The sequence below is a fragment of the Melospiza georgiana genome, chromosome 17, assembly GCF_028018845.1.
Source record: "Melospiza georgiana isolate bMelGeo1 chromosome 17, bMelGeo1.pri, whole genome shotgun sequence".
Classification (NCBI taxonomy): Eukaryota; Metazoa; Chordata; class Aves; order Passeriformes; family Passerellidae; genus Melospiza; species Melospiza georgiana.
In genome coordinates this window covers 14640153-14667845 of record NC_080446.1, presented here as the reverse complement: position 1 = coordinate 14667845, position 27693 = coordinate 14640153, and the positions used below count along the sequence as shown (strand labels likewise).

The window sequence follows — 27693 nt, the reverse complement described above, 5'->3', positions numbered from 1 at the left end:
ATGGCCCGTCCGGGGGCCGCCGATCCCGGTGCCGCCGTGGAGCGGCTCTGCCGGGAGCTCAACCTGGACGTGGCGAGCGCGGCCGAGGCGCTGCGCGACTTCACGGCGCTGCGGGGCACCTACAGCCTGGAGGTGAGCGGGGCCGGGCGGGGCTGGGCGGGCGGGCAGGCGGGGACGGGCGCCGTCCCGCCCTGGCCGAGCCCGCGGGACGCGGCGCTGCCCCGGTGACAGCGGCGCCCGTGCCCGCAGGGCGAAGCGCTGCACTGGCTGGCCTGCGCGCTGTACGTCGCCTGCCGCCGGAGCCGCGTGCCCACCGTGGGGAGCAGCCCGATGGAGGGGAACGGCGTCTCCCTGACCCGCATCCTGCGCTCCGCACGCCTCAGGTGAGCGCCCTGCCCGCGGGCCGGGCTCTGCCGGTGCCGAGCGCCGGGAGTGCCGTGCCCTGCCCTGCCCCTGCCGTGCCCTGCCGTGTCCTGCCCCTGCCCCTGCCCTGCCCCTGCCCTGCCCCTGCCCTGCCCCTGCCCCTGCCCTGCCCCTGCCGTGTCCTGCCCCTGCCTGCCCTGCCCCTGCCGTGCCCTGCCCCTGCCCCTGCCGTGCCCTGCCCCTGCCCTTGCCGTGCCCTGCCCCTGCCCTTGCCGTGCCCTGCCCTTGCCGTGCCCTGCCCCTGCCCTGCCCCTGCCTGCCCTGCCCTTGCCGTGCCCTGCCCTGCCCTGCCCTGCCCCTGCCCCTGCCCTGCCCCTGCCCCTGCCCCTGCCCCTGCCCTGCCCCTGCCGTGCCCTGCCCCTGCCCCTGCCCTGCTCCTGCCCTGCCCCTGCCCTGCCCCTGCCCCTGCCGTGCCCTGCCCCTGCCCTGCCCTGCCCTGCCCCTGCCGTGCCCTGCCAGAGCCGCTAGCCCGGGTGCCGCTCCTTCGCTCCCAGCACTGCCAGCCGCCGCGGGCTTAAAGCAGTAAATCCGCTGCTATTACAGATGGAAATTAGATGCAAACATTAATTTCCAACTTCAAGCCTTTAGGAAAGCGCCTGTGTCGGAGCAGCAGCTGTTCTGCACACGCCAGTTGTTTCTCTCAGTAGTTAATTTTACCACAAACACCTCGGCGTGTGCCATCCCGGTATAAGGTGTGTCTGGCTCAGGATTCAGGCCAAATTCCGATGCAGTGCTGGTTTTTCTGGGAACGCAGCACTGTTGGTCACAGAACTCACCTTCTGCACGGCCCAGCGTGGCTGCCCTGGGGACACGGGGCCGGAATGTTGCTCTTGCTCGTTCCATTTAAAGACCCCACTTCACGCTGAGCTGCTGGAGGGGTTGGGAGTTATTTACATCCTCAGCTGACAGGTGTTTGTGCAGGTAACTTTGACAGGCATCTACTCTGGGCTTGTGTTGTTGCCTGTCCTGCCTCCACCTGCACTTTGCTGCCCACCCCTGCCCTGCTCTGTACAGCCATGCTGGCAGCCTCCACACCAGTTTAATGTTCCCGTGCCTTAAAGAGGGTGAAGGAAAAATCCCAGAGTGATAAAAGACAAAAAGCTGATAACATATGGTTTGGGAGTCTTATCAAAATAAATTGTAAATCCACATAGTAATTATATCAGTCTTCAAAGGAGTGAGTATGTTGCATTTTGGCTTTTTAAAATTTTAGAATGGAAGTTAGTTAAAGCTCAAAACAGACTTTTTTTTTCTTTTAAGTTTAATTCAGTTTTTTAGCAAAATGAAGAAGTGGATGGACATGTCAAACCTGCCCCAGGAATTCCGAGAGCGAGTTGAGAGGCTGGAGAGAAATTTTGAAGTGTCAACTGTGATTTTCAAAAAGTTTGAACCAATATTTTTTGATATATTTCAAAACCCTTTTGAAGAAAGTTCCAAACCGCATCGAAGCAGGAAGCAGAGGTATTTTTTAAAATTTGATGTGACTTTTCCCTGGAAAGAGTTAGACTCAATATAAGTTTATGAAAATTAATTTCCAGAGTGATGGTGTCTCTTTGACTGTGAAATGCAGCCAGTGCAGAGGCACCCCTGAGCCCAATGGGTGCCACTCAGGCCAGCTGGGCTCCCCATGCAGCTGCTGTTGCACAGGAGCTGTCCCACAGAGAGGGTGTCAGGGCGTGCTGGGGACAGGTACCATGAGGTGGGTTAGCTCCCAGGCACAGTGAGATCAACGCTTGAAACGTTTGGCAGAAGTAGCTGAAACAGCCCAGGAGTGTTTTGTGTTGGCACAGTGCTGGCTGGGGCTGGTGTCACACACAGCATGATCCCCCTGCTCAGGGCTGTCACATCCCTGTGGCCTCCACGCTGCCGTGCTTGCCAGATGAGTGGGAACACACCTGGGAGGAAGTTACAGCTGATGTGCTCGTTTTTATGACAAATTTGGGAACTGAAATGAAATTTCCTTTCGGGAAGGGAAAAGGAATCTTGTGATTTCAATGGGGACCAATAGAGGAGTCTTTGGTGCATGTCCCTGCCCTTGGTGTCATCTTCAACACACACATGGAATGTCTGCCTAATTGAAAGGATCTCATCCATGCTCCCTGCAAGAATATGTGGCTGTGACAGCTTTGTAGTGAGATTGTAACCCTGGGGATGAGGGAGCCAAGCTGTGGGTCTGCAAGGTGTTTTTGTCAGTTTATGTGGGTTCTGTGGATGTGAGGGGGGATAATTGTTGTGGTGCAGTGCTCCAGTGTACTCCCACAGGCAGAGTGCAGGGGAGGTGCTTTGTTGGTGTTCCTTTCACAGAGCAGTTTTGGTTGGTGCCACTGTGGCTTTGGCTGCCCTGTGGGTTGAGTCATGTCCTCCTTGGTCTTCCAGCTCCATGGGCTTGGATAGTTCTGCTCCAAACAGGAGTCAGCAGCTGAGCTGTAGTACAAGCTATAATTGCCTGTTCTGAAGGGATGGCCGATGCTTTAGTAAAATATTTTGGAAAAACCATCACTGGAATATATGTAGCCTTTGTCACCTCCCCACGTGTGGCTGTAGGAGGGTTCTGTGGGAGGTGTGATACCAGCAGAATAGTGTGGCAGGGTCAGAGGCCAGAGGCAGCCTTTGGCTTGGGAACAAGGTTGGGAAGTCGTGGATGTGTGCAGGACACTCTGGATTTAGGTCAGGCATTGTCTGTCAGGCAGTGAGAGCTGAACTCAGGACATGTAGCTTATATTGTGCCTTAATGTGAAATTAAGACAGCGGCTCCAGCTGCTGTTTTGAGCAGGGAAATGGAATGAAATTTGAACTGTAGAACAAGGTCTGGCTTCCTGGAACTGAAGAGTAACTTCTCCCCCTGTTGTTCTTGGTGACAGGCGGGTGCCATGCAGTGTCAAAGATCTCTTCAACTTCTGCTGGACTCTCTTTGTGTACACTAAGGGTAGGCTGCTTGCTTTGCATGGTTTGTATACATTCCCAGCTGTCAACTTCTGTTGTGTTGCTTGACGTGATGTGCTGTCTCTTAAAGGTAATTTCCGTATGATTGGAGATGATTTAGTAAATTCCTATCATTTACTTCTGTGCTGCTTGGACCTGATTTTTGCCAATGCCCTTCTGTGTCCAAACAGAAGAGATTTGCTAAATCCATCATTTAAAGGTATGGTGGGGATAGATTATTTACAATCAACTGTGCTTTGTTCTCTTGGCTCATTTGAAGTGAAGTTGAAGGTTGGTTGTGTTTCCCCTCCTCCTGGTTCCCAGGCTTACCAGTGGAATCCCACACTCTGGAGATGAGAGGCTCTGAGGATCCTCCCTGCATCATTGGCACGCTCTGCGAGCTGCACGACGGGCTCCTGGTGGAGGCCAAGGGCATCAAGGAGCACTACTTCAAACCTTACATTGCCAAGCTGTTTGATAGGAAGGTACATCTTGTGACTTTCATCAGCGCTTGCTGGTGCTCCGTGGTGGTCTCGAGATCATTTAAGTCCTGCAGGTTCCACAGGGAACTTGTTAATGAGCAGAGGAACTCAGACTGGCTCAGGGTTTCTTTGTATTTTAGCAGGAGCAGAATTCCCTCACACTTTTAATGCTGTGTGCTGGAAGGTCTCCTCTGTTTCAGCTTTTTATGTCCATAAAGAATCTTTCCTTTTTTGGCACTGTGAAACTGAATCATGAAGGATGGTGTTTTCTTCAGGCAAAGGAAAAGTGATCTCCTTGTGAAATAATTGTGTGGAATGTCTGTCAATGGGGTGTGTGTCCTGCTGCTTTTCTTGAAGTTGAGCAAAATTCTTTGAAAGGAGAGGTCGAGGTTGCAGATGTACAAATTGTCCTGGCTAGTTCTGATCCTGGAAATGTTTTCCAAGCTCTGTGGAAGCTTCTTTGTAGTTGCTCATCGAGCCAGTCCCTAAGCCAGCAGTGAGCAGGTGTGGCATTGCAGGGCTGGCTCTGAGCAGTGAATTTGTCTGGAGCTTGGATCCAGCTGGGCTTTGTGCTCTGTCTTGGTAATGGCACTGTAGCCCTTTGGTCCAGGCCAAAAAAAAAGTCCGGTTATGCACCTAAGTCTCGGGATTTTTTACTAAAACCATCATGCTCGCACACCTGAAACAGTTTTGATTTTATTATCTAAGATACTTCTGCTTTTTATTCTTAGATCTTAAAAGGAGATTGTTTGTTGGATCTTTGCAACTTTACAGAAAATAGGTAAGTTACAGCTTTTGTTCTCAATCATAGGGCTTGGTTCATGTCTAAAGCACAGGCCTTTGTGTACTGAATCTCAGTTTTACTGTTCCATTGTGTTTCCGTGTCTAATGGGTTTTGAGTATTTGACCACCAAAGCTGCTCTCTGGCTGAAACACTTTCTGGATCAGAGGTGTGGCCAATGTCAGGAGTTCAAGCTGCAGGGATTTTTTCCTTGGTACCAGGTTTTTTGGTGCTTGCTCTGATTTTCTGGCAACCATAATCTTTGAATAATGTGATGCAAACTAAAACCTTGGCTCTGAAGGTTACAGATGTGCTTCTATACACATATTATTTCCAAGTAGGGAAATCTCTAAATTTATTTCTCTGTCTCTAATTGAGTGTATAAATCCGTGGATATGGCAGATGGACTCAAAAGAAAAGGAAGCAATTGCAAAACCACAAAAAAGAGGAGAACAGTTTCAATGGGAGCGAGGTGTCGTTGTTTCAGAAACTCTGAATTAGCTTCTGAAAGCTACTTTAAATGCAAACTATAAAAAATCCTTGTCAATTTTTTTGCCTTTTGCAAAAATACCTATTAATTTGTTTCTGCCTTTTATTTGTGAGCTTTTAACTTGTTGGTTTGCTTTGGGAATTTTGAGCTAAGACTCAGTTGTTTTAACAATGTAGATAACACCTCAATTTAGATATAAACTCGTTTCTTTGATCATTGAAAATTGAATTTCTCCTAGTATTTCTACTTTAAGATTAATAGTCTTCCTTCAGTAACACTGTCATATGGAATGATACAAAGGTCCCTTTTCTTTTGCAAGTAGTCTGACATCTCAAAGACTCTTGTAAGCATCTCTGGGGTTTTTTTTTGTCCAGCTTTCCACAGACCTTTACATTTTCCTGAAAGACATGGGGCAGCTGAACCTGTGATGCAGTGAGGTTTCCTGTGTGATCACAGGTTGCTTGTGCCATGAATACATTGTTATATTTCATTATTATACATGCTGGAACTGCATTCCTGGCCCAACTGCGGGCAGGATTGCTGGTGCAAACCATTTCTGATTTTCATCCAGAAGTTCCATTCTGCTTCCCAAGTATATGTTTAAAGCCTTGCAACCTTGGTGGGATTAAACATTCCTTTTTTCCAGCTGGGTTTGGTGGAATAAAGAAAATTAAGGATTTGTTTGGTATCACATGTCAGTGATGATTTTAGAAATAAAACCCAGTCAGGAAACTCCTCACTTTCCCCTCCTTTGCACCATTAGGAGAATTATGGGCTACAGAGTGGCAAACCCAGAAGTGCAGCATTGGGTGCAGTACTCCCTGGGGAGAACAGTTAAATCTGTTGTGTGCACAGATTTAACCTCTGAGCAGCTGAGCACTTCCAGATTGGTTTATTCACAACTGGCGTGAAAGCCAAGTTGGTTTTTCCCTCTTCTTACTGATATCCAAATTCTGGTGGAAGGGTGATTCCTGCAGAGATCCTGGAGAGCTTTGGGGTCCAAGGGCAGGCAGGGATGACCAGGGCAGGCTGCTCAGGGAGGTGGGAGCAGCACTGCTGCCCAGAGCATGAAACTCTGACCCTGTGCTGGTTTGAGGCAGCACCTGAGCTCCTGGGGCACCTTCTTTGTTTTTCAGCAGCTAAACCTTTGCTCTCAAACCTGGGCTTCTCTTTCAGCAAAGCACTGAATAAAGAGTATGAAGAATATGTTCTGACCGTGGGTGACTTTGATGAGAGAGTTTTCCTGGGAGCTGATGCTGAAGAAGAAATTGGCACTCGAAAATTCCCTGCAGATGTGCCAGGAGAGAAAACGGCAGCACGAGCTCACATGGAGTGTCATCTGCAGCAGCATTTTGAAAAGGTGATTCATTTAACATGGCAAGCTCACTTGAAGATCTCCTTCCAGTTTTCTCACCCTTATGCACTCTGAATCGTTGAGGTGACTTGAAATTTCTTCCTCCTGAGAGAGGAAGATGAACAGGCTTCAGTGCTGTCTTGCTATAAGGAGAAAAGGTGGTATCTTTTTTCCTGTGGAATTTTTAAAATAACTATTCCTTAAACAGAATGAGTGCACTTTCATGTGTATAGTTTAGTTTTGTCCAAGAAAAATCAGTAAGTAATTAATACTCAAATACATATTTGAGTATGAGTTTTGATCGAGCTTCATTTATACCCCATAATCCTACCACAAAACCTTGACACCCACTGTTTCATTTCTTAGGAAAGGAAAAGTCAACTTTTCTATGGAAAATAGGATTCACACATAAGCCTTAACAAAGTCTCTCTTCATTACAAAAAGTAGCCTATAAACAGAGTTAATGTTTCGCTGTGTTTAAAAATGTATCTAATGAAGCTGACATGCAGGAAAACAGTTGCTTGATGACTTTTTAATCTTGGATAAGGGGGAAAAATAGTATTGGTTGTGTGAAAGAGCCATATACTGTTGGATTTACATGTCAATTAAAAAAATAAGAATTCTTATTCTGTGATACTGGTGCAAGTGTAAATGAATCATAGGTCTTGGCTTTTTCTCCCAAATATAAGTGTATTCTATAACCAAGCACATTAAAGATGGGAGTTTGGAAAGGGTTTTTTAATTCTAAGCTTCAGTTTCTGTAGTACAATAATAGTACAATTACTGTTTATGTACAATAGTACAATAGTACAATTACTGTTTATGCATAACAGCTGCAGGCTTCACCTTTTCTCACTTGTGTCTTCAGAATGTTGTCAGTTCAGATAATTAAACCAAAAACTTTATTGTGTCACTTCCAGACAGCAGGATCCAAATAGATGAGTACAGGCCACAGAGCTCCATCTGCTCAGTGCCACTTCATCCTTTGGATGGAGGATGTGGGGAGGCCATTTTCCCAGGGAATGTTCTCCTGGAGCCTCTCCTGGGCAGCTCTGCCACCCACTCCTTGTGTCACCAGCTAATGCAGCTGGCAGCTCAGAATGGAAGCATGTGCTTCCTCTTCCTTGCCCTGTATTTTTATCTTCCTTGCCCTGTATTTTCAGTGTTCAAATAAGTCTAAAAAGTTACAGGTTTTAAGATTTTAGGTCTTGTTTTACTGTGTTTTAGTTGTAAAATACCTTTGAGTCAATTTTTGTCTGCTCAAAGATTTGTTATATTTTCTATTTATGGAGATTATATTATAGATATATTTTCTATTTATGGAGATTTTTAGTCACTTCTGAGCTCTCAGGTGAAGCCTTCACGTGGTTCTACTAGTGGTGTAATTTTAATCTTTGAAGGAATTTTGCAGGAGATGCTCATTTGGAAGGTAATTGAAACAGTGTTGTTGTCTGATTTCTGCTTTTTATTTTTCTCTGTCTGACAGAAAAGGTCATTTGCACCTTCAACCCCACTGACTGGCAGGAGATACCTGCGAGAAAAGGAAACTGCCTTCACTCCTGTGGCCTCAGCCACACAGAGCGTGAGCCGTCTGCAGAGCATGGTGGCTGGCTTGAAAAATGCACCAAGTGAACAACTTATAGCTATTTTTGAGTGAGTATGTCCACTTCAGCTGCTTTCATTGACACAGAAACTCATCTTTTGGCTTTTTTTTCCCTTTGGGGCAGAATATTTTGGTCTGTGTTTCTGTATTATTTCTTGTTGAAGGATTTTCTCGATGATCTCTCCTGGAGAAGGATGGCTGGACACACACCCCCCATCTGACTTGTCACCACCATTGTGTTAATGGAGCTTCAGCTTTTGCTGATCTTGATTTATCTGTCTGCCTGAAAGCCAAATGCTTTTTTTATTTGTTTGCATTTAAAACAAGTTCTTATCAATTAAAAGATGAGGTGACCATATTGGCAGAGATTTTGGAGAAGGGCTTGTTCAGCTGAACAAGCTGCAGTCTTTGCCCTCAGCTGAGAAGATAAAACTAAGAGCACATACAAGCTGCCCATTTCTCCTTGACACTGCTGCAGGGTGTGTTGGTGCTGCCCCATGGCACAAGGATGAGCCTCTCATGACCCTGGTCACTGCCAGTGCTGGCCTGGAGTAGCAGCAGCCACGTTTCCCACTCAGGATGTTCTGGTGCTTGTTCCCTGAGCACACTTCAGATCACTGCCTTCCTCCCTGAGCACAGCTCATAAAAAGCAGTCGTTGAATAGTAAATACCTGTGAAGTTACTGGGTGTTTGCCCAATATCTTTCCAAGTTAAGATCCTGTTGTGTTACAGTGTAAGGTCTCCAGATGTATTTTTACAAATCAGAATGATATTTAGTATTAGCACTTAATATTTGAAGTCCGAAAGCAATGTTCTTTTTAAAGTAACCATCATAAACAGGTGAAAAATATTACTTTCTGTTCTCATCTTTGAAGTTACGTACATTTGAAAGTTTTGCTAGCACTAGTTCCTAAAAGTTTACAACTGTGCTCTGTGGGATACATTTGTTTAGAATGTTTCTTTGATTGTTTTTATAAGGACTGGTACTATTTATACTCTACAATTAAGACATTAATGTGTCTGTAATCTCTAATAAAACATGTGGTTGTTCCAAATAATAAACCAGACTGTCAAGAAAGAGGTAAATATTAAAAAGGGAACAAGAATTGAATAAGCCTTTGGCAAGAGCTGTGATGAGTACTTTGCTCATCCTGGATGTGAGTTCAGCAAGCACTCAGGTCTATGTACTGTGTCCCTGGAAGAAATGGAGAAACTATAGTTTGGACTGTGTCATGTTCTATGCTTTTCAGTATTTTCTTTTTCAAATTAAAATTCCATGGAAAGCTTTGAAGTTAATTAGAAGGCTTTGTTCAAAGAGACACTTTAGCTGATTTTAGTTCTAACTTTTCAGAGTAATTCAGTGTCTTAATATGACACAAGCCTCGGACCACTGTCCTCTAAAACAGTTGCTGGAAAATTCAGAAGCATTCAGAATGAGCATCTCCAGCTAGAGATATTATGGCCCTTTTTTATGGCAGTGACAATGTGGAGTTCATCAGTTCCCCCAGTCTTGGCAGGGAATGGGAAGATGCTGCTGCCTCTTCCCTCTGAGCTTTCCTGTGCTGCCTCAAGCTGAGCCTGGCCAGTGAGGTGTTGTGGGTGCCTTTGGTTGGATGGATGGTTGGATGGTTGGATGGTTGGTTGGTTGGTTGGTTTGTTGGTTGGTTGGTTGGATGGATGTTTGCTTGGCTGTTGCAGTATCCTCCTCACTCCTGGCAGGTTCCTCTTCCTCCTCCCTGCTGCTGTGGTTCTTGCTTTCTCCTGTGTTTGTTCAAGGTCTGCAGATCCTCCCTGGCCCTGTTAGGAAGAGAGGACGTGATGCTTGTGTATGTTTTATGTTTTCCTCTATCTGTGTGATTCAGGTTCTTGCTGATGAGGAATGCTTGGTGTAATTGGCTTATCTTTTGATTTTATGGTTGTTGTTTCTTGATGTTTATGTTTTAAACTGGTTATTAATTGATATAAACAAGGCTTTCTTTGCCTTTGGCTTCAGGTCTTGTGCCCGCAGCCCCTTGGAAAGCATCATGAGCAGAGTGAAGGAAATTGGTGAGACCTTCTGCTGCTGCTACACTCAGTCAACAGATGAGCAACCAGGATCTCACATAGGTATGGACTGAAAATACTAAACCAGGGCAAACAGAATGCATACCTGTACTGTTTTCTGTATTTAATGCAGTGGGGCTGGTTTTATCCCAGGATACACCCAAGCAGAAAACTGCTGCTGTCAAACAGTACACTGTAAAGAATAAAAATTTACGGCAGAGTAAACCCAAGACTGCAGTTCAAACTGGGATAACCAAGAAATCATGGAAAAGTAACTCTTAGCAAGTGTAAACTTGCAATCTTGTTAGCTTTATAATTTCAAGGAAACTGAAAGCAAATAGGAAAATAATTATTGCAAAATTACATCTCAAGAGATATTACAATAAATAATCCTTTAAAATATTTATGGAATTTCATGCTGTGTCTGGGACTAGTGGATTTCTGAACGTTTTTTTTTGTTGTTTGCAAAGTATATATATACTCATGTGAACTATTGTTTTGGATGAGAACAGGTGCTGGTCAGCTTAGTCTTAACCCTGTTTGTGCCAGTGGCATTTAACTTAATCTCTGTTGATTTTAAATTTCAGATTTTGCTGTAAACAGATTAAAACTGGCAGAGATCTTGTATTATAAAATCTTGGAGACTATAATGGTGCAAGAAACACGGAGACTGCATGGGAAGGATCTGACTGTAAGTAAAGAACCAGTGAAAGATGAGAACACTTTTTGTAGCTATTTCTTGGGAGTTTATCTTCAGGCAGTTTCAGAACAAAGTACTGTAAAGCACTCTGTGGATGTTGTTAATACTAAAAAGGGGAAATACATGGGGAGCTGCCAAAATGTATTTTTCTTCTACAGTTTAAACCAGTATAACTATCATAACTAAACATTTGAATTTCTGTTGCCTTCTAGAATTACAACTTTATGGACTGATGACTTTTATTATCTTCTTTACCCAATGAGCAGTACCAATGCTTCATGGTAGACAGCACTACATTTGCTCTGCTTTATGATGCACAGCAATGAGGCCAGCTCATTTGTCCACAGCATGCAAAATGTGATCATTTTGGTGTTGTTACTCTACTTCTGTTCTCCTCAACATCCCTGTAAAGAGGAGGTTGTAGATTGTAGTAGGAGTCCTTGTAAAATCTATGTACTGTATAAGTGGCCTTGCCCCAATCCTAGTTGTTCTAAATGCGCTACAGCTGTGATGTCCTTAATTGGGCAGCAGCTGTGGCTCATGAAGGCAACTGGGATAAAAGGGGGTGGATTGGCCAGAGGGAGCCTTGGAGGAGCCCTGACAAAGCAGCAGGAACAGCACTGCTGTGAAGAACTGCTCATGAGAAAACCACCCAGAAGGTATAGGACTCTAGAAATAATATAACAGCAATATGATTGCAATAGTAGATGGGAGAAGAGGACAGCTTCTTTCCAGCAATAAGCTGTGTAGTGTCAGTGCCACAGAATCCCAACCTGTGTTTCCCAGTTGAGAGGGCAGTGCCCGTGGTGTGCTCTGTGCAGGCTCTCCTGGAGCAGGATGTCTTTCACCGCTCCCTCCTGGCGTGCTGCCTGGAGATCGTGCTCTTCGCCTACAGCTCCCCTCGCACCTTCCCCTGGATCATTGAGGTGCTGGACATCAGGCCATTCTACTTCTATAAGGTAAATAAGCACTGGCCTAGGACAGGATTGGTGTTAAAAATGGCTTGTTACTGGATTAAGAATCACAGAGTCCTCCCTAGGGAGTCAGGTGAGGCAAGGACTGATATTAGGCGTGCATCAGGATGTCACTGTAAGACACAAAATAACACAACGTGGACACACTGGTCTTTCAAGGTAAAAAGGGACTTTTTAATTTCTGACTCCAACGTTTATAGATTTCCAAAAGTGACAGCAGATCAGAGGGTGACAGTGCCACCTCTCCAATGACACTGGACAAACCAACAGTCCATCAAATTTCTTCTCCTCCATAAAGGAATGCAAAACAATGAATTATTTACATAAAGTGTGTGAGAAAGTTTGTTACAAGAATGTAAACATCAGAAGGCTTAGATTATCTTAAAAAAATCAGGGCAACATCAGGCCAATTCTAAATGCTGGCTGTCCTGAAATGTGTTACTTGGAAGGTGTAATGCTAGAGCTGAAGCTGAAATATAAAGAACAAAACCCATTTTGTAAATTGTACTGATCTTTAACATACTGCCCTTCTACTAGACTAAAGCCTTCAAGCATATATTTTGTTGATCTTTATTGACTACAGTGTAGTTCTAAAATAGCAGATACAGATCTGAAATATTGGCTTTGGCTGCTACTACTTATCACAGGCTTGCTTTGCTAAGTTTGGGGTCTTTTCCTTTATGTGACAAAACATAGAATATCTTTTCCAGTGTTTTCTCTGGTTTTGCTCTTCATTTAACCACATTTTCCCCACTTCCAATGTAACTTGATTTTTGACTACTTCAATCCTTTTATCACCTATCCATGTACCTCCAGCTTTTGCTGGATGCCCAGCAGCTTACTGGGGTTAGTTCTGAATAAATCAAATAGTTCTCTTTAGATGACAGCAACCAAAAAATGGAAGCCTTAGAGAAAGCTGGTTCATTATCTGGCCTTCCTTTTTCCTTTACTGCTCAGCTGTGCTGTAACAAATCTGTCAAGATTGCTGTGGCTGTTGGTAGCCTCCATCAAAACTGGTGCACATCCAACTTTATGGAACAGATTTATGTTTGATTTGAATTTTCTCAGCTGTTAGTGTATATTCTTGCAGCACTCTTATTTGGACAAAAATTGCCATTCTAGGGGTCTCACACAGGAGAGACTTGTGACATTTGTAACTTTGTTCTCTAGGAGTAGCTTCTGTAGCAGGAATAAACAAAACTGGTCTTCCATGGAATTTTTGTGGCATTTCCATCCTTAGAGCTTTAGCAAAACAGGCTGAATGCTGCTCTGATGGGAATAACACAGGGTGGATCTTGTGTTGGAGTATGATACTGCAGTCAGCTCTGTTCAACCCCCATTTGTCCATGTAAAGGGTTCTGAGTGCTCCTTAAATGAAACTTTAGGCAGTGGTTTTCAGCTCCTCATGTTATGGGCTGCTTGTTGGCAAGAGCTGAAATGCTGGGGCTGTCACTTCCCCTGTCACATCCCCAGCTGTACCTGATCACCTGTCCCAGGTCAGTGCTGCATGTGCCCAGTGCCTTCACTTGTGCACAGTTAGCAGTGGTGAGAGAGGCCCTAGAAACCCCAGAGTGGATTCTTCTGCATTGTGGCATATCTGCTGTCCTCTTCCAGCTCCAGGTTGCTTTGGGAACGGGGGTTAAATGAAGAGGGTTGGGGAAGATGAAGATGTGAGGTGGAGGCTGGAGCACTCTTGTATTGATATTTTGAACAGGAGCCTGAAATAAATAACAGGTAGATGGTGTTAAACATGAGCAGTGTGACATTGCTGTGTGTGTGTCATTGCCATCAGGTTATTGAAGTGCTGATTCGGTCTGAGGAAGGACTGTCCAGAGACATGGTGAAGCACCTCAATAGCATTGAGGAACAGATTCTGGAGAGTCTGGCCTGGACTCGCAACTCAGCACTCTGGAATGCACTCGAGGCCTCAGAAAACAAAGTCCCAACCTGTGAAGAAGTATGTGATCTCATTCCTGTTACTAGGAAATTCATGCTCTTTTTGTCACTTTTTTAATTTGGAAAACTGTTCAAATGAGATTGTTACTGCAGAAAATCTTCTATTAATAGATTGTCACAAAGAAGGGAAATTAATTTATCTTAGACTGACATTTCTTACTTCCCAGGTGATATTTCCCAGTAATTTTGAGGCCAGCAATGGAGGAAGTGGGTTTGGGCACTTGCCCATGATGCCATTATCTCCCATAATTCATCCTCGAGTGAAAGAGGTTCGGACAGATCTTGGTGGGAGTTTAAGACGAGGTAAGTTTAAAGCTTTTGATATTATTTGAATGTGTGAATTTGGGGAGAGGGTTACAATTCTTTGTAATTGGAAAAAGCATCCTTGAATCTGAATTGAGAGTTCGGAATTGTGAAGTTTATTTGAGCAAGAGAAGGTGTAGATGCACCCAGTCAAACCAGTGCTGTGACTAACTGGCTGCAGACAGTGCTTCCCTTCTGGACTGGAGAAGACTTTGCTGCTGGCTTGATGCTAGGATGACCTTACTCTGAGATGGATTGTCATCAATCACTTATTGTCCATTGATGTTCAGATTTTTCCAGGATTGGTTTTTTTGTTGGTTTTTTGTTGGTTTGGTTTTGGGGGTTTTTTGTCTTTTCTTTTGTTTTTTGGGGGTTTTTTTTTTTGTTTGTTTGTTTGTTTTGTGGTTTTTTTGTTTTGTTTTTTTGGGGTTTTTTTGGTTTTTTTTGCTTTCTGTTAGTTTACAGTCAGTGAGTTTGACTGGATTTTAGCTGACTTTTTTTTTTAGATATAGTGACAGAGCTACACTTAACTCCTGCTTCCTACAGAACTGTTTTTGTGCTGGGTGGAGGACAGTGCTTTGCCTGCAGTGTTCTGTCCTCTGAAGCTGCTCTTTGCAGATTCCTGGATCTCACACAGAACTGTCTCCTGACACTGAAGGGTGCAGAAGCAGTGCCAGCACTGCTGTTTCCTTTGCATGCTTCTCTAGTTAGGAATTGCAGCTTTTGTTGTATCCCAGACACTGGTCCTTATGTTCTTGCACTTGCTCTGTGAACTGGTGGGTTGTGTAATGTTGTCTCCTTCAGTGTTTGTGTGGCAGCAAACGAGGCAGTTTGGTGATTTTTTTAAAATACTCCTTGGGAAGGAGATGTATGAGCAGTTTCTGTGTTAGGGTTCGCTGATGGAAGAGGAACCAGATTGGAGATGGTGTCTTACATCTGTCTCTCAATCCCTGCAGTCTCCAATCAATCTTACCTAGCCAGTTATCCAGATAATTTCTGACTCATGGGAAATAGGAAATTCTTGTCGCTGTGATTGTCACAGACTGCAGCAGAAATGCAAAAGGCCTGTGAGCAGAAGCCTGGTACATCAGTGCTGTGTACTTCAGGTTTATTACTGGAGCAGATGTTTGAAAGCAACAGGAAAGCCGAGAGGAACTGGGGTTATGTGAGAGTGGAGTCACCTGCCTGGGAGCAGTTTAGAGAGAGTTTGAAAGCCAGAACAAAGGGAAGGCAGCATGTCCAAGGAGTGTGGTCAGGGTTTCTTGTAGAGGAATGTGTTCACAGGAGTAACACTTGCAAAAATTCCCTAATTGCTAGGCTGACTGGAGTAAGTACCTCTCATCCTGTGTGTTCCTCAGTCTCTGTGGATCAGAGTGACTGCTTAGCTTCCATGTGATACCTGATGGCAGAACTGCACTGTCTGGGGTGACTGCAACACTGAAAAAAGTCAGACTACAGATCTTGTTCTTATCACCTCAGAACAGTGGATTCTGAGAGCAGGCCTGAGCTATAAGTGATCTCTGCTGGTGTAGTTGGAAGGTATCCTTTCACCTTCTTTGCAGAAGTATTTCCATTAAGCTGCTATTGTTAAGGTTTTGTCGGGTTTATTTTTTCTTCCTTGACATGCCAGACGTGCAGCCATTGTCTCCAATCTCTGTTCATGAGCGCTACAGTTCTCCTACAGCTGGGAGTGCTAAGAGAAGGCTCTTTGGAGATGACAGCCCCAAAGAAACGCAGATGGAAAAAATCTTAACGAAGGGAACGAAGCTGACAATTGCTCCAGCATCAAGCGTCGGTGCTGAAAACATGTCAGCATCTCCTGCCCAGACAGTGCTGACCATGACAACCACTACAGGACCAGGAAAAGCAGGACAGAAGGTCACTATCCCACTGCATGGTAGGAATTCTTGCTGCTTTTCTTCTCTACTAGGATATTTTCTTTAGTCTTAAGTTATGCTTAGACCAACCATGCATCTTGAAAGTGTGTTGTTTTTTCTTTTTAAAAAAACAGTTGCTTTGTCAACACAACTATCCTGGTTTGAAGGACAGGTGTCTGTGAAGGAAGGAAACCTCCCCTGGAATGGAGAATATGATCCCCTTCCCTCTGAATTATTATAACTTTGAAATGAGAGGGCTTTCAGGCAGAGATACCAGAAGAGGAATAGCAGTTCCTTGCTAGCGTGTGTGTGTATAACGTGGCAAACCAACCCCAAGGCGGCAGCACCGACGAGCAGACGCAGAGCCCCAGGGCCGGCCTTGTCGCGGCTGCAGGCCCCTTCCCCTGCGGTGCAGTTCCGGGCACAGCCAGCAGGGGCGCTGCTGGCTCCCGGCCGGGCAGGGCGGGGCGATGATTCCCCCGGGGCTGCAGGGGGCGCTGTGGCGCGAGCTCGGCCGCCTCTCTGCGCACGGCAATGGCGGCCGGGCTGGCGGAAGGGATGCGCAAGGGGCTGCCTTTGGAACCCTCAGGGACGGCCGGGCCCGCTGCACCTCCGGCTGGAGAAATGGACTGCAGCAGGAACCTTGGCAGCAGCTGGAACGGCAGAGGCGAGCAGATCCTGTTGTAATAAATGAGATGTAGCAGAAACTGCAGAGCTGTGGCCCCTGAGGGGTGCCCCGGCTGGCAGGAGTATGGCACTACAGGGTAGTGAAAACTCAGAAAAGCAGCAAAAGAAGGGCAGGGGCGGGCAGGGGTCTCCTCTGCAGCAGCAGAATCACACTGCCAGGGAAATGCATCCTCCGGGACGGGGCTGAACTGGGGGTCCTGGTGTTTTCCCCTGAGGCACCCGAGCAATGGCAGGGTCCTTTCCAACGAGGCAGGGTGCCAGTGATGTCCCCGTTCGTTGGCTGCTCTGATGAGCAAACGCTCACTCGTGGCACAGAAGCAGGACAGGGCTGGGCTGCAGCAGTGAACTCCCCCCAAACAGCAGCTGGAGCATCCTGCTCTGAACCCAACGGCGAGAGAGGGCGAGGAGCCGAGCCAGCCTCTCACCACCCAGCCAAAATTTGAGGTATCTTTTATCTTCCAAAGAGAAAACCCACCAGGTAAAGACAGTAGCCAGCCGAACCCTTCCCATCCTTACCCTGAGCTAAGGCAAGTTCTTTTATCTCTCTACCAGTGGTTTTTGTCTCTTAGAAATGTGTGGGAGAAAATTCCCTGAGAAAAAGAAAACAAAAGTAGCAATCCTAAGCTCCAACTGCTACTAAAAAGGTTAAGTTTATATTGACATCACATCCTTGGAGACATCTGATCCCTGACAAACACACTGAGGATTTCTCCTCTTGCATAGGAGATCATGTTTGTGCTCTTTCCAGTTTTACCTCACACATTAATCGGTATTTCAGTTCTCAGCTCCATTAATGATTTACTGCAATTTGTCTTAATTTGTCTGTTAAAATCTCCAAAGGCTCTGGAACTTCTAGATAAGAGTTACATGCTAACATTAGAAAAACACTGTGAGACTTCTGTTTTGTGGCATTTTGGTGATACTTGAATATTTCTGAAAATGATAAAGATTAAAATAAAAATTCTGCACTAATCATGTTTAAGGAGATTTTCAGCAAGATAATTTGATTACTGAGGAAACTAATGAGGACTGTATAGGATATGCTGCCAGTTTTGCAGAATAAGAATTAAAAAAAAAAGAATGCCCACCTTCCACCAATAGACTGGAAAACCAAGTACAGAAATTGTGATTGCTTGTAAACTTTGTACTTTAGGATAACCTTTAGAAAAGATCATTCACATTCAGATTCTCCTTTTAAACCTTACCAGAAATGTAATTTCTACTATTTCTAAAGACTCTGTGGGACAGACTGTAGTACAGAGGATGAAATGTCGTCAGTATCAAATGTTCATAAATGAGTTTGATTTGCTGTTTGACTTTGCAGCATGAAGAGAGCGGCCAGTTTATTTCTAGGTATGTGTATCCTCTCCAGGTATTTCAAATGACATGGGTGGAATCACCTTGATCCCCATTTCGATTAATTTAGGCCAGCCATGTAAAGTGGATGCTCAGGCTCCCTGCCACCTTCCTGGGACCCAAGGAGCAGATGTGGCGCTGCCCGTGGCCGGCAAGCCGAAGAGAACGGGCTCCTTGGCACTGTTCTACAGGAAGGTGAGTGCCCTTCCTCCTCCTTGGCACTGTTCTGCAGGAAGGTGAGTGCCCTTCCTCCTCCTTGGCACTGTTCTGCAGGAAGGTGAGTGCCCTTCCTCAGAAGGGGGCTGTGCTTGTGCTCCTGTGCAGGAGTTGCAGGGGGTGGCACGGTCGGGACGGATGGAGATGAGATCTCTCTGAAGCCAAGTCCCATAACTTGTAGTTTATTCCAAAGGGTGTGGGTGAAGGGCCCTGCTGGGAGCTGCCAGCCGCAGCTCGGAGCAGGGCCCGGAGAAGAGAGGCTTAAAGTGTAAGAGAGTTAAAGACAAAGGTTTAAGAGTGGAGAGCAGGTAGAGAGGAGGGGGTGAAGGAGTGCAGAGGGAAGACAAAGAGACAAAGAAAGAAAAGGGTGCAAAGAAGATAAGGGAGAAGAGAGATAAGAGCGTGAAAAGAGAGCAAAGTTCTCATTACAATACAATAAATCATCTTCAGTGCTGAATATTCAGATTCTCATTAATTAATCTACTACAGAATGCATATCTTATAACATTTCTACACAACCTATAAGTATCACTACATTACCATACTATGTTTACGTGTTAAACCTTAAATCTTATTCTTTGGGCCCCATCTGCCAAGCTGCAAGGCTTGCTCTGACTCTTAGGCCTGCCTGCTTGCAGAGAGAATTTTCTTCCAGGGGGGATTACATTCAACTGGTCACAACTAAGGTATCTTAAAGGTTGCTTTCATTTCAATCTCGCTTATAGTTTCTATATTCTCAAAATCTTTTGCCAGGCAGTCATATTTAAAAGGCTTTCTTGTTTCATCCTCCCCAACACTCCTGGCCATGCTGGAGCCTGCCTCCCTGTGCACCTCCCAGTACCTTCAGTCCTCATGTGCCTTGAGCTTGGCACATGCAGTCCTTGTATACCTTGAAGAAGAAGGTTAAAAGATGTTGAGTGTTGCAGAGAGTCCAGTTTTCTCCTTCCTACTGATGGGATTTTTTTTTTCTTTTTAATTAGAAGCTTCTGTTAATAAATATCAAAGGCATACTTGACTTCAGATTTTACTTCTCTTGGCTATTTTGATTGCCCCCTCATTTGCAAGGGTTAGACAGAGCTGACATGAGAGGGTTTTCCTGTGTGTCACTCATTCAAAGCTGCACTGCTGTGGATCCAGCATTGGAGATGCTCCTTTGCCACGTTTACATCTGCCCAGCAGTGCTGATCTTGCTGGGCTGGGGGCTCAGGAAGCAGTGATGAATAACATAGTAGCTTAAGGTTTCTAAAAAGAATGAGATTGAAGTAATGCAGGATTTAAAGGTTAAGTTAAGATCTCAGTGTCCTTCAGAGTAACTTCAGATGACTTAGAGTTGCTTTCATTTTCAGTGTGCATTTTGTGAAGGGTCTTTGGAGAAAGTAGGGTAACTTGGGCTAGATGACTACAAAGAATATATCCCTAAATTAGTCTCTCTCTAAAATACTAGAAGATTTTCCTTTGCTGTTATTTTCTTACTAGGTAAGTTTTATTTTCTGAGGTTTTCCCCTTTGAGGGTATCTGTATAGATACAGTAGATCTTGAGAAGTTCTACCATGAACATTCTTTAAGGTACAGCTTAATAAAAAAATAATTTCTGAAAACACTTGTAAGCCACTTCCTTTGTCTGAACTATTGGTTCTTTAATTTTGCCATTGACAGGCAGTTTCTCTGAGAAAGGATTAAGGATTGATCAGTCACCTGCCAGTTGGGAATGCTGCATTTTGGAAGTTTTACTCTCAGCTGGAGAGAACTTCAGGTGTAGCTGTGTCTTTGACTAACCATGTCATAGACAACATAATTCCTCTTAGTTATGAAGAAGAACTAAAACCTTGACTTATATTTGTAGACTTTCCATTTACAGTGACCATTGTACTCAGAATGATAATTTTCCCCTACTTTCCTTTCTTGCTCCTGTTCAGTAGAGCAAGTGAAAGTGACACCACCCCTTCCTGCTTTCCAGCTTAAGGAAAGTGCCTAATTAGTTAGTGAGGGATATGGTATAGAAGCTGTAGGCATAATGTTTTTAGGAGGATTTTCTGCGAGTGTTAGAGGTTCAACAGTTGGAGGGTGGACAGCTTAGTCTTTGAATCCCAAAATTCCAGAATGATTTTGGTTGGAAAGTACCTAAAAGATCAAATCATTCCACCCCCTGCCATGGGCTGGGACACTTTCTGCTAGACCACACCCCATCCAGTCTGGCCTTGAACACTCCAGGAGAGGGCAGGAGCAGCTTCTCAGGGCTTCACCCCCTCCCAGGGAAGGGCTCCCTCCCAGTGTCCCATCCGAGCCTGCCCTCTGGCTGTGGGAGCCACTGGCACTCCAGGCCCTTGTTCCAAGTCCCTCCCCAGCTCTCCCAGAGCCCCCTCAGGCAGCAGAAAAGGCTCTGAGGCCTCTCTGGAACCTTTTCTCCTCCAGGCTGAACAACTCCCACCCTCCCAGATCTTTCATGGGAGCGGTGTTCCTTCCCTCTAATCATCTTCATGGCCCTTGTAGAATATCTCTGCTAGGATGTCTCTCATTTCTGCAGGCCAGGACAGGCTTGTTTGGCTTCACTCTGTGCTGTGTGTCTTTTCCTCCCAGGTGTATCACCTGGCAAGCGTGCGCCTGCGTGACCTGTGCCTGAAGCTGGATGTGTCCAACGACCTGCGCAGGAAGATATGGACGTGTTTTGAGTTCACCTTGGTTCATTGTGCTGATCTTATGAAGGACAGGCATTTGGACCAGCTCCTCCTCTGTGCTTTTTATATCATGGCAAAGGTAACATGTAGTTTAAAGAAATTCATGGAATTTTATGTTCAATTTTATGTTCAAAATATCAGGTGTGTTCAGCATTTACAGTGTGACTGATTCGTGTCGTATTACTGGAGGGAAGGGGAAGGTCCTTCCAAGAAGTGGATGAAGTCTCAGTATGGTTTTTTTTTTTCCTTGTTTTGCATATCTTAGCTCACTGGCTCATTGATGGAAATTCTTGACAGAGTTTTTCTTCTCTTCTTGGGTGCATTCACAGTAGCACTGGTTCACACAGACAAAGCACTGTGTGGTCTTATTGCCCTGTATTTGTTTTCTGTCCCATTTGTCATCTTGACAATCTGTTGATCTAAACTAAAAATTCCATTATAATTACAGAATTAGGCAGGTGCAGAAATTTGCAGGAGCAAATTTATGTGAGGTGGTTTTTATTCCCAAAAATCCTTTTAGCTTTTGATGATTCAGGCTGAGGAATTGAGGTGGTTGCCTGTTGTATTTCATTTCTTGTTTCATTTGCCAGCTTTAATTTAAGGTGGTGTTAAATTGGATTGTGAAACTGGACTATTGGTTTGACTCAAACTTGAGCTGATGGTTACAGTGTCCATCAAGCCTAATTCAGACACAAAATTCAGGAGGCTGGATTACCTTTTCTTGAGGGCAAATGAAGAGTAGCAGTGTGTGAAGGGAAACTGATGTTTAAATTGTGGCTGCCTGTGCTCTTAACTGCAGCATGGGTTAGGCTCACCTGATGTCAACACTGGTAGCAAAGCCATTTAATAGTGCTCTGTATTTTATCATGTAATTTGTCCATTGTTTTGGGGTTTTTTATAATCCAGGCTTTTGAATGCTGTCTCCAGTGCAGTGTGAGACCTGACAGCTTAGCCAGAGACATTGATGCATTGTCTCCTGGCTCCTACTACAAAAACTGTTGCTTGTCTGCTCTTAAAATTACAGATGTAGGGCTGAAAAACAGAATGCTTTAAGAAATGAGCTATTTTGAAGTAAAAAAGCCAAGTGAAATTGCATCTGTGTACCTGCCTAATGTCTTGTTCAGGATTTCCCCACTTTCTGTTTAGAAAAGTTAGGGATCTAGTTTCCAAATTCACAAAACACATTTTTGACTTAATAATATTTCCTTTCTTTAATGTTAAGTGTCACTGGAAGAAAAGTCTGGAAAGGAGTAATTCCTAAGCATCGTAACTAACAAAAAGCTTTAGTAGCTAAGAAACAAGGAATTCCTGAACAAGAAAAATCTTTGTTGTTTCATGCTTTCATCACTAGAGATAAATTTTTAAATTATGTATCCATAGTAATACTCCTCAAAAAGCTGAATACTGGACCTAGGCAGTGCAGCCTTCACACTTTGCACTTGGTCTTCAACAGCCTTTTCTTTTCCAGGTAACCAAAGAGGAAAGAACTTTTCAAGACATAATGAAAAGTTACAGAAATCAGCCCCAGGCAAACAGCCATGTAAGTCCTTAACACTGGCTTTACTTTTTGTAAAGCTCAGAAGTGGCTTTTGAAGTCTTTGTGCTCATAAGAGAAGTGAAATCCTCTGCAGTGTTATACTTGCTCCTGTTCAGCTGGATTTCATCTAGTCTCCTGACCTGCTTGCTTTCCTTGACAAGAGTGTTTTTCCTTGCTATCTTGTAGGTTTATAGGAGTGTCTTGTTGAGAAATACTTCTGGTGATGTTCCATTGGACAAAAATGCAAACCCAGATATGGAGATGACAGAAGGTGAGTACAGCAAAGGAATTTGCTCTTTTCAATAAGATGCTTGGGGCTTTTAAAGAACTGAACAGTCAAGTAATAAGTGGAACAAGTTTTACAGTTTTAAGTGTATTAACGAAAAATAAATGTATTGTTGAAAAAGAAACCATCTTGTAAGTAGCTCTCCTGTGTATTAGGTATGGAAAATAACCCTTCCTAGTTGGAAAGAATATTTAATTTCATCTACCTAAATTTGGTTGCTCAGGGTGGAAGTGTTTTCTTAGTATGTCAATGATACTGTGGTTCTTGGATGGCAACATTGATAACAAAGAAGAATGAAGATAAACAGTACCTGGAATATTATGGTGGGTTTTTTTAATATCATCTATTCTGAAGACTGAAGTAGAAAGAACTTGTTTCAGAAAATAAAAATGCTAACTCTCCAGGACTGCCATTTTCTTATATTCAGGTTTGTTTTAAATAAGTAATGGTTTCTTTGCTCTGGGTTAGAGAAGAAAAGGGATCAGAGTGGTATTTGAGAAAAGGATGGAACTGTGCCATGCCTGTTGTGAGTGGCATGTCAGGAAAGTGAGAGATCAGCCCATGTATGAGCCCATGAGCAGGACACACGTAGAATTTAGTTTGTTCTTTGTGGCAAATTCCCTCTGGGTGGGATTCATCTGCCTTAATGAATATTAGAGCCATTTTTAAAGGCCTGTTGAGGATTCTGTCAGAGTCATGGAAGGTGCTGATCTCCTCTAAATTCTGACACCTCCACAGTTACTGGATGACTTGGAGTATCTGAAGTGACACTGGGCTCTGGTATTTTGTTAGCCATATATATGTGGTTACAAAGTTCTTTAATGGCTTCTCCTACCAGACTTTCTTCAGTTTATGGACTCATGTCTCCTTTACACAGTATTAACTCCAGGTCTTTTGATGCCAGTTCACAGGAGCTGTGCTTGTGTTGTGAGAGGAGGAAGGCAGATGGACAAAGGAGTCACTTATGGGTGTCAGCTGGAGCTTTGGATGTTTGTCTCAGTGCACTGATTGCCAGAGACTTTGTGTGCTGCTCTATTTTACTTGGCAGACAGCAGAATGCAGGACACATAGAACGTTGTGTAGCACTTCAGCGTAATTAGGGGAGAGCAGACATCAACAGAAATACACTTGCTGTGTGGCTACAGCTTTTCCCACTTAACAGAACACGCCTGAACAAATGGTGTCATGACTGCCTTGGTGCAGATCTGAGTTGAGCACCAAGTTTTTCTCTGCTAGTTGATCACAACAGACTTTCAGAGAAGCCAAAAGCTGGGAGCTGTCAGACTGCTTGAAACTTAGTTTTAAGACCAAGTAATGGCTTTGTACCACTCCCCACACTCCCCAGAATAAACGTGGAAGAGGGGGTCAGTTGTACTACAGTTTCTTGCTACAGCTGTTTCCAAGTTTGGAATAAAGGTTGATACTGGCCTTTTTAGACATAACCCACAAGCCTGGTCACAGCAAATGGTAGCTCCTCCTGATGTTCATAACCACCTGCAGCACACCCTGCTCCTGGCTCAAGCACATTTCTTGAATTCCTGTCATTGACTGGTCAATTTATGGACAAGTTCTTGCCAGCTGGACATCGTAAGTTCAACTCTGAAGTGCCTGTTTTGCCAATGCTGTAGTTTTGAAATCTGAAGCTCTCTTATTGTTAGACTCATCTGTGAAAGCTGGCAGCTCCTTGGGACGGTCCACAGCAGAGAATTTGAGTGAGTCAGAAACAGAGGAGAGAGGAGATCTTATTAAATTTTACAACGCAGTCTACGTAGGAAGAGTAAAGTCATTTGCACTGAAGTACGATATCACAAACCAGGATCATGTGGTAAGTCAAGTATTTTGGAATTAATACTCAGAGTAATTTTTTCTGGCAGTTAAATGTATGTCAGTAACTTTATCTTGTCACCTGATGTGGGTCAAGTCAGATAATTGGAGGTAATGGTATGAGCACTTGCTTTAACAGCCTTTCAAGAGGACAAATGTAGGTGCTGCTCAGTTTGCAAACCCATTTCCAACTTCTTTACATCAGTGCAATACCGACTTCTCACACGCCTGTAGACTGTCTGTGTAAGGCATGTGGAATATTAATTCCGTTGCTTGGTCGTTACTTGATCTGTTGTTTCACTGTCATGAGATGAAATACTCTAAAGAAGCGCTGGGAGTGTACGCATGTTCTCTAGGGTGGGTCCCTGCTGTCGGTGTGTTGGCTGAGCAGCCGTGTCCCCCGTGCAGGTGGAGGCGCCGCCGCTGTCGCCGTTCCCCAGCGTGCGGCCGCAGGCGGTGTCCCCGCGGCGAATCTCGCAGCAGCACTCGGTGTTCGTGTCCCCGCACAAGAACGGCGCCTGCCTCACGCCCCGCTCTGCCCTGCTCTACAGGTTCAATGGCAGCCCCTCCAAGGTACACGCTCAAACAAGGCTCAGAGTGGTTGAGAAAGGGTTAATTGTTTTTAATTAGGATGGGGTCTAGTGCAGTTTTGATGTGTTATAATGAGCAGCCTCTCACTTTGCACTAAAGTTAGAATTCTCTATGTAGACTCCACCACTCAGAGGTGCAGGATAACCTGTTGTTCACAAGTTTGAAATGGAGTCAGAGTAACTCGTTATTTTTGTCTTGATGGCAGAGTTTGAAGGACATCAACAATATGATAAAGCAAGGTGAACATAGGAGTAAGAAGCGAGCAATAACAATTGACAGTGACACTGAATCCCCCTCGAAGCGACTCTGCCAGGAAAATGATGATGTTCTACTGAAACGTCTGCAGGATGTTGTCAGTGAGAGAGCAAATCACTAAAAAGCTTCTGCTGTCTGTGGATCTCCAAGTTACAGAGCTGGATACAGCATTGTGCTATTTATTTCTTGCTTTTGTATATAGACAACTGTCAAGTTCCTTCAACACTGAACTTTCACCTGACTTCCACAGGACACAAAAAGTAAGAGTTATGTAGGAAATGCCAGTGATCTTAATGCCCAAAGATCACACTGTGCTATAACTTACTCTGAGCTGTTTTAGCAAAAGAGTGTTCTGTGAAACCCATATTGGATGTTCTCAAGCCCCATTTGGAGCATCATGAATTCTGAGTGTAACTCAGCTTGGAATACCAGTTTTATTATTAGAATAAGAGTGATAAAGAAATTAGTGAAATCAGTGAAGTTTCCTCAAGCTTTTGGCATTTAGAGAAGAAACTTACAAAGTGCCTTATTTGAAAAGAATACAGAATTTTATGTATTTTACTGTGGAGTAACTGGAGGGAAAAGAAATTAATTATTTAGCCTCAGGAAGAGCTGAGTAGTTTTGAACTGTCAGAACTTATGTTAAAGTGTAGGTTGTGACATGTATCTGACAGCTTTTGCAGTAACAAAGGCAATAATCTAAAAATACAAATAGTGGTGACTTAGGTTGGACTCTGGTAAAGCTCACAGTTCTGTGAGCCTGAATTCCCTTTCTCTTGAGCCAGTGGTGCTCCACTTGGAAGCCACAGAGCAGCCTGCCCTAGATGTTCATACAGATGGCAGCTCACCCATGAGAAAATACAGTTACAGCTGAAATCAGCAGCTGGGGCTTGGTCACGTTAAAGCTGTTCAAATGTACACATTCTTATAACAATTTGAATGTCTTGTTTTTTCCTGAAGACCTTTAGCCTCTTGTGTAGTATCTACACTGAATGTAAGCCCATCACATAAGGAGGTGTGTATGTGTGAGGTTTTATAGCTGTTGAAGGCTTGGGTTCACTGGAAAAGTAGAAATTCCAGCATCCAATTCTTGTGACTGAGTTTTTAATGCTGAAGATCTGGTAGGGTCTGTTTTACCAAAATGGAGAAAAGTCAGGGTTTACTCATTACTGTAAATCAGTAGTTTGATCTTATTTTATAATTGTATTTAAGGTTAGAGCCATAGAGAAACTTCTCAGCACTGTAATTTTCAGTTTCTGTGTAACTGAACTGAAAAAAAAAAGAACAACTACACAGGACTTATTTGAGGGGCTCTGTTTCCTTCATTGGCTGGGTGGGTTAGTATGTGAGATCCACAGGTCATGAAGAGAACACTGCCATGATTTTGAGCAGCCTCAGCAATGATGAAGGAGAAATTAATTTCTAAGTGTAGGTGTGCAGGAACACTACTCAGCAAGGAGTAGGAAGTTTACAAACTTGGTTTTGAGTCATTAACTACTTGAACATTTGATATTTTTTTAAACTTGTTTACTTTCAAAAAAAGGTGCTTGCCCATGGAGAGCTGCAGTATGAGGAAATGGCTGTGCAGTGGAATAGGTTTCATGTAGATATTTAATTTTATTCAAGTTTTAATGTTTGCCTTCATATTTTCAGATAAAAAGTGGAGGATTGCAGCCTTTCTGCAATAGGATAGGAAATTTATGGTTAGGCATGACAGCATCAGTCTTTCCATGGTATTGTATTATGAGAGTTTACAACCATTGACATGGTTTTAATTCAATATCATGTGCACATCTCCTGGTGTCTCTGCTCCCCACACTGTCACTGCCTTCTCTGACAGTAGACAACTGATGGAGCCAAAATCCTTAATAACTGTTATGTATAGTGCTTCTTCAGTAGGAAAATGAATGTACTACAACTGGATGCAGTTCAGAATTCTTCACCTTTTTAGGTGATGTAAAAACTATTTTGGGCTTGTTGAATGGCTAAAACAATAGCTTACATGAAATTTTTGTAACGGTTTCAAAGTGCCTTCACATGTAAATCTGTATTTTATAATAAACAACTAAAAAGCGTTTTAACCTGTGTTGCTGCATTTCCTGTTGTTTTGCTGTGCCAGTTCATTAAGCAATGCCTTCTTATCTGCATTTTCTGTAATATCGAAGACCTTCATTATTTTTGTGCTCCCTCAGATTTCTTTGGGATTTTCTTTTGTGTTTGAATTCATGACATTTCATATGTTTTGTCTGAAGTTTCCTCCAGACATTTCTTTACTGTTTGTTTTTCAGTCAGGTGTGGATTTTGGGAGAAGGTGAGTAATATATTGCATGAAGTCACCAAAAAACACCAGAAGGGAGA

The 27693-nt window shown here is 44.0% G+C and overlaps 1 protein-coding gene across 3 annotated transcripts; it reads left to right on the top strand.

The window, feature by feature from the left end:
* Positions 1 to 27408, top strand: RBL1 (RB transcriptional corepressor like 1). Of its 3 annotated transcripts, XM_058036281.1 has the most exons (22): positions 1 to 132; positions 250 to 383; positions 1684 to 1884; positions 3285 to 3349; positions 3437 to 3565; positions 3670 to 3830; positions 4559 to 4608; positions 6275 to 6458; positions 7939 to 8105; positions 10049 to 10161; positions 10686 to 10789; positions 11620 to 11757; positions 13565 to 13729; positions 13896 to 14031; positions 15662 to 15928; positions 17968 to 18146; positions 20745 to 20921; positions 22311 to 22382; positions 22566 to 22650; positions 24324 to 24490; positions 24898 to 25062; positions 25286 to 27408. In XM_058036281.1, the coding sequence occupies exons 1-22, from the start codon at positions 1 to 3 to the stop codon at positions 25454 to 25456; spliced, it is 3162 nt and encodes a 1053-aa protein (XP_057892264.1). In that variant the 3' UTR covers positions 25457 to 27408. The 3 variants fall into 3 exon arrangements, with proteins under 3 accessions (XP_057892264.1, XP_057892265.1, XP_057892267.1); XM_058036282.1 differs by lacking the exon at positions 1 to 132 and having other exon boundaries at positions 276 to 383; positions 18022 to 18146; XM_058036284.1 differs by lacking the exons at positions 1 to 132; positions 24898 to 25062; positions 25286 to 27408 and having other exon boundaries at positions 276 to 383; positions 23570 to 24408.
* The last annotated feature ends 285 nt before the right edge of the window (positions 27409 to 27693 follow it).